This window comes from Mustelus asterias, chromosome 12, assembly GCF_964213995.1.
Source record: "Mustelus asterias chromosome 12, sMusAst1.hap1.1, whole genome shotgun sequence".
Classification (NCBI taxonomy): Eukaryota; Metazoa; Chordata; class Chondrichthyes; order Carcharhiniformes; family Triakidae; genus Mustelus; species Mustelus asterias.
In genome coordinates, this window is record NC_135812.1 from 9,417,705 (window position 1) to 9,423,704 (window position 6,000).

General features: G+C 53.2%; 1 protein-coding gene across 5 annotated transcripts in view; it reads right to left on the reverse strand.

The window, feature by feature from the left end:
• LOC144501229 (multidrug and toxin extrusion protein 1-like) overlaps positions 1 to 1,863 on the reverse strand; it is a 62,262-nt gene extending 60,399 nt beyond the window's left edge. For 2 of the 5 annotated variants that reach the window (XM_078224686.1, XM_078224685.1), the window contains exon 1: positions 1,486 to 1,863. In XM_078224686.1, coding sequence (XP_078080812.1) covers positions 1,486 to 1,626 — 141 coding nt within the window. In that variant the 5' untranslated portion in view covers positions 1,627 to 1,863. The remainder of the gene's footprint in view (positions 1 to 1,485) is intronic. The other 3 variants (XM_078224689.1, XM_078224688.1, XM_078224690.1) reach the window with 3 other exon arrangements.
• Positions 1,864 to 6,000: the final 4,137 nt, after the last annotated feature.

Here is a 6,000-nt window from a genome sequence, read left to right on the forward strand (position 1 = left end):
CCTTGTGCAAGAATCACAAGGAGTTGGTTTGCAGGTGCAGCAGATAATTAAGGCGGCAAATGGAATTTTGTCCTTCATTGCTAGAGGGATGGAGTTTAAAAACAGCGAGGTTATGTTGCAGCTGTATAAGGTGCTGGTGAGGCCACACCTGGAGTACTGTGTAGAGTTTTGGTCTCCTTACTTGAGAAAGGATATACTGGCACTTGGAGGGGGTGCAGAGGAGATTCACTGGGTTGATTCCGGTGTTGAGAGGGTTGGCTTATGAGGGGAGACTGAGTAGACTGGGGCTATACTCACGGGAATTCAGAAGAATGAAGGGAGATCTTGTAGAAACATAAAAGATTATAAAGGGAATCGATAAGATAGAAGTAGGGAAGTTGTTTCCACTGGCAGGTGAAACTAGAACTAGGGGGCATAGCCTCAAAATAAGGGGGAGCAGATTTAGGACTGAGTTGAGGAGGAACTTCTTCACACAAAGGGTTGTGAATCTGTAGAATTCCCTGCCCAGTGAAGCAGTTGAGGCTACCTCATTGAATGTTTTTAAGGCAAGGATAGATACATTTTTGAACAGTAAAGGAATTAAGGGTTACGGTGAGCGGGCAGGTAAGTCATAGAATCATAGAAACCCTACAGTACAGAAAGAGGCCATTCGGCCCATCGAGTCTGCACCGACCACAATCCCACCCAGGCCCTACCCCCATATTCCTACATATTTACCCACTAATCCCTCTAACCTATGCATCTCAGGACAATTTTAGCATGGCCAATCAACCCAACCTGCACATCTTTGGACTGTGGGAGGAAACCGAAGCTCCCGGAGGAAACCCACGCAGACACGAGGAGAGTGTGCAAACTCCACACACAGCAAGGAGTCTAACAACACCACTAGCTTTCACGTTTGCTACCAAATAAACCTGTTGGACTTTAACCTGGTGTTGTTAGACTCCTTACTGTGTTTACCCCAGTCCAACGCCAGCATCTCCACATCAAAACTCCAAACAGACAGTGACCCAAGCCGGGAATCGAACCCAGGTCCCTGGAGCTGTGAAGCAACAGTGCTAACCACTGTGCCACCGTGCCACCCAAAGTGGAGCTGAGTCCACAAATAGATCAGCCGTGATCTTATTGAGTGGCGGAGCAGGCCCGAGGGCCCAGAGGGCCTGCTCCTAGTTCTTACGTGCCCTGTTTATGAACCCACCTCTCCACTCACCACGAAGGAGCGGCACCGCAAAAGCTCATGATGCCAAATAGACTACTGACTGTGCCCACCCCAGTCCAACACTGGCAACTCCACATCAAACACTGACAAAACTAGGGGAGGTAGGAGAGGGGTGGCCCCCTCCCTGACAAGGCTTGTGGGTGGGGAGGGGGGGGGGGGGGGGTGGGTGGGTGGGGAGGGAGGGGGGGGGGGTGGGTGGGGAAGGTTTCTGCCCCCTCTCTGAGGAAAGCAGGTGAGTGTTGGGTTTGGTGCAATGATTCACTCACCATGGGTCCAGCAAGCCGGGACAGCTCTCGGACATCCTTCCAGAAGCTGCGGCCAGTGACAGCAGCCACCCTGCTCAGCACCCAGCTGCCCGCTGCGGGACTGGCACCGCTGAAGCTCACATCACCAGCAGCCTGGGCCATGCCCGCTGCTGCCGGGGCTTTAACCAGGAGCAGGGGGCCGGGGCGGATTGAGGCTGCGGGGCGGGGAGTCTCGGAGCCGAGGCGGGGGACACAGGGTTGCAGCGCTGGCAGTTGCGGAGCCTCCAGTCTCTCAGTCCCGGCTCCAGGTGAAGCCCCGGACCACCTCCTCAATGGCCAGACACTCTGCCAATCACTCCCCTTCCTGCCCACCGGGCCCCGCCTCCCATTGACCACTCCCTCCACAGGCAGCCAATCAGCTCGGGCAGCTAGACCCCGCCTCTGCTGCAACATCCAATCAGGACTCTAACCAGGCACTAAGCCCCACCTCCACAATTCCCAACCCCATCATTTCCCCATTCTCCCCCACAATAACCCCACCCTCTGTCATTGCCCCATTCTCCCCCACAATTACCCCCCCCCTCTGTCACTGCCCCATTCCCCCCACAATAACCCCACCCTCTGTCATTTCCCCATTCCCCCCACAATAACCCCACCCTCTGTCATTGCCCCATTCTCCCCCACAATTACCCCACCCTCTGTCATTGCCCCATTCCCCACACAATAACCCCACCCTCTGTCATTGCCCCATTCTCCCCCACAATTACCCCACCCTCTATCACTGCCCCATTCTCCCCCACAATTACCCCATCCTCTATCACTGCCCCATTCTCCCCCACAATTACCCCCCCCTCTATCACTGCCCCATTCTCCCCCACAATTACCCCCCCTCTGTCACTGCCCCATTCCCCACACAATTACCCCACCCTCTATCACTGCCCCATTCCCCCCACAATTACCCCACCCTCTATCACTGCCCCATTCCCCCCACAATTACCCCACCCTCTATCACTGCCCCATTCTCCCCCACAATTACCCCCCCTCTGTCACTGCCCCATTCCCCACACAATTACCCCACCCTCTATCACTGCCCCATTCCCCCCACAATAACCCCCCCCTCTATCACTGCCCCATTCCCCCCACAATAACCCCCCCCTCTATCACTGCCCCATTCCCCCCACAATTACCCCACCCTCTATCACTGCCCCATTCTCCCCCACAATTACCCACCCTCTATCACTGCCCCATTCCCCCCACAATAACCCCACCCTCTATCACTGCCCCATTCCCCACACAATTACCCCACCCTCTATCAGTGCCCCATTCCCCCCACAATTACCCCACCCTCTATCACTGCCCCATTTCCCCCACAATTACCCCACCCTCTATCACTGCCCCATTCTCCCCCACAATTACCCACCCTCTATCACTGCCCCATTCCCCCCACAATAACCCCACCCTCTATCACTGCCCCATTCCCCACACAATTACCCCACCCTCTATCACTGCCCCATTTCCCCCACAATAACCCCACCCTCTGTCACTGCCCCATTCCCCACACAATTACCCCACCCTCTATCACTGCCCCATTCTCCCCCACAATAACCCCACCCTCTGTCACTGCCCCATTCTCCCCCACAATTACCCCACCCTCTATCACTGCCCCATTCTCCCCCACAATTACCCCACCCTCTGTCACTGCCCCATTCTCCCCCACAATTACCCCACCCTCTATCACTGCCCCATTCTCCCCCACAATTACCCCACCCTCTATCACTGCCCCATTCTCCCCCACAATTACCCCACCCTCTATCACTGCCCCATTCCCCCACAATAACCCCACCCTCTATCACTGGCCCATTCTCCCCCACAATTACCCCACCCTCTGTCACTGCCCCATTCCCCACACAATTACCCCACCCTCTATCACTGCCCCATTTCCCCCACAATTACCCCACCCTCTATCACTGCCCCATTCTCCCCCACAATTACCCCACCCTCTGTCACTGCCCCATTCCCCACACAATTACCCCACCCTCTATCACTGCCCCATTCCCCCCACAATAACCCCACCCTCTATCACTGCCCCATTCTCCCCCACAATTACCCCACCCTCTGTCACTGCCCCATTCTCCCCCACAATTAACCCACCCTCTATCACTGCCCCCTCCCCCACAATTACCCCCCCCACTGCCCCATCCCCCCCACAATTACCCCCCTCACTGCCCCATCCCCCCCACAATTACCCCCCTCACTGCCCCATCCCCCCCACAATTACCCCCCCTCACTGCCCCATCCCCCCCACAATTACCCCACCCTCTATCACTGCCCCATTCCCCCCACAATTACCCCCCCTCCATCACTGCCCCCTCCCCCCCACAATTACCCCCCTCACTGCCCCCTCCCCCCACAATTACCCCCCTCACTGCCCCCTCCCCCCCACAATTACCCCCCCTCCATCACTGCCCCCTCCCCCCCACAATTACCCCCCTCACTGCCCCCTCCCCCCACAATTACCCCCCTCACTGCCCCATCCCCCCCACAATTACCCCCCTCACTGCCCCATCCCCCCACAATTACCCCCCTCACTGCCCCCTCCCCCCCACAATTACCCCCCTCACTGCCCCATCCCCCCCACAATTACCCCCCCTCACTGCCCCATCCCCCCCACAATTACCCCACCCTCTATCACTGCCCCATTCCCCACACAATTACCCCACCCTCTATCACTGCCCCATCCCCCCCACAATTACCCGCCCTGTATCACTGTCCCATTTCCCCCACAATTACCCCACCTTTTATCATTGCCGCATCCCCTCTACATGTACCCCCTCCTTCTACAAAAGCTTTGACAAAGGTTCATCTGGATTCGAAATGTCAGCTCTTTTCTCTCCTTCCACAAGCTGCCAGACCTGCTGAGATTTTCCAGTGTTTTCTCTTTTGGTTTCAGATTCCAGCATCCGCAGTAATTTGCTTTTATCCTTCTATCCTGGCCTCACTCCCCTATCCCTGGTCAGTTCCCATTCAGGCAGCTCCTGTCTCTTCCCACCACAGTGTTAGCGGGTAACAGTATCAGCTTCATTATCTGCTCTGCGCATGGCAATTCTTTTTCAGGATTTCTCTGCAACCAAATATTAAGTAAAATATCACAAGTTTAAACTAGAGAGCGTGCAGAATCAATTACTGTACAATATTCCCGAATGAATAAAATAGTAAGAAGTCTCACAACACCAAGTTAAAGTCCAACAGGTTTATTTGGAATCACGAGCTTTCAGAGTGCCGCTCCTTCATCAGGTGAGTGGAGAGGTGGTTTCACAAACACGGCGTATATAGACAAAGATACAATTGCAAGATAATGGTTGGAATGCGAGTCTTTTCAGGTAAGTCTTTACAGGTACAGACAAAGCAAGTGGAGAGAGGGTTAAGCACAGGTTAAAGAGATATATATTGTCTCCAGCCAGGACAGTTAGTGAGATTTTGCAAGCCCAGGCAAGTCGTGTGGGTTACAGATAGTGTGACATGAACCCAAGATCCCGGTTGAGGCCGTCCTCATGCGTGCGGAACTTGGCTACCAGTTTCTGCTCGGCGATTCTGCGTTGTCGTGTGTCATGAAGGCCGCCTTGGAGAATCGGAGGCTGAATGACCTTGACAGCTGAAGAATAAAATAGGGCAGCATTTCCAAACCTTTCCAGCCACTGAACCCTTTTCAAATCCCAAGGATGTTGACGGAAGCCCTGAGAAACATTCTTTTGATGTTGAAGAGTTAAACCACAAATAAAATGATTGTTTTGGGCATAGGTACAAAGATACAAAATAAATTTATGAAAGACTTTTCTATTTCTTATATGTATACATTTATCATAAGTAAAATGTTCTCCTATGCAATGAAATGCTTAAGTCTTCCCTTCTCATTGCCATTTCTAATAGAAGGAATGATGCTGTTTCTTTTGCTCACCAATTTGTTTAATATTAGGAGTGGTTCTGGAGAGCTGGATTCTCATATCAGACACATACACTCTTCCTCTCTCTCACACATACACATACACACACACACACTCACCTCTCTCGCTCTCACACACACACACTCTCTCGCACACACAAACACACACTCACATTCCCATCTCTCTCTCTCACACACACACAAACACACACACACACTCACCTCTCTCGCTCTCACACACACACACACTCTCTCACCTCTCTCTCACACACACACAAACACACACACACACTCACCTCTCTCGCTCTCACACACACACACACTCTCTCACCTCTCTCGCACACACAAACACACACTCACATTCCCATCTCTCTCTCTCACACACACACAAACACATACATACACTCTCACTTCTCTCTCTCACACACAAACATTCCCACTTTCTCACACACACAAACTCTCACCTCTCCCTCCCTCACATGCATTCATATTCCCAGCTCTCTCTCTTACACAAACACATACATACACACTCGTACTCTCACGTCTCTCTCTCTCTTTCTCTCTCTCTCTCACACACACATAAGGCAGAATTTTCC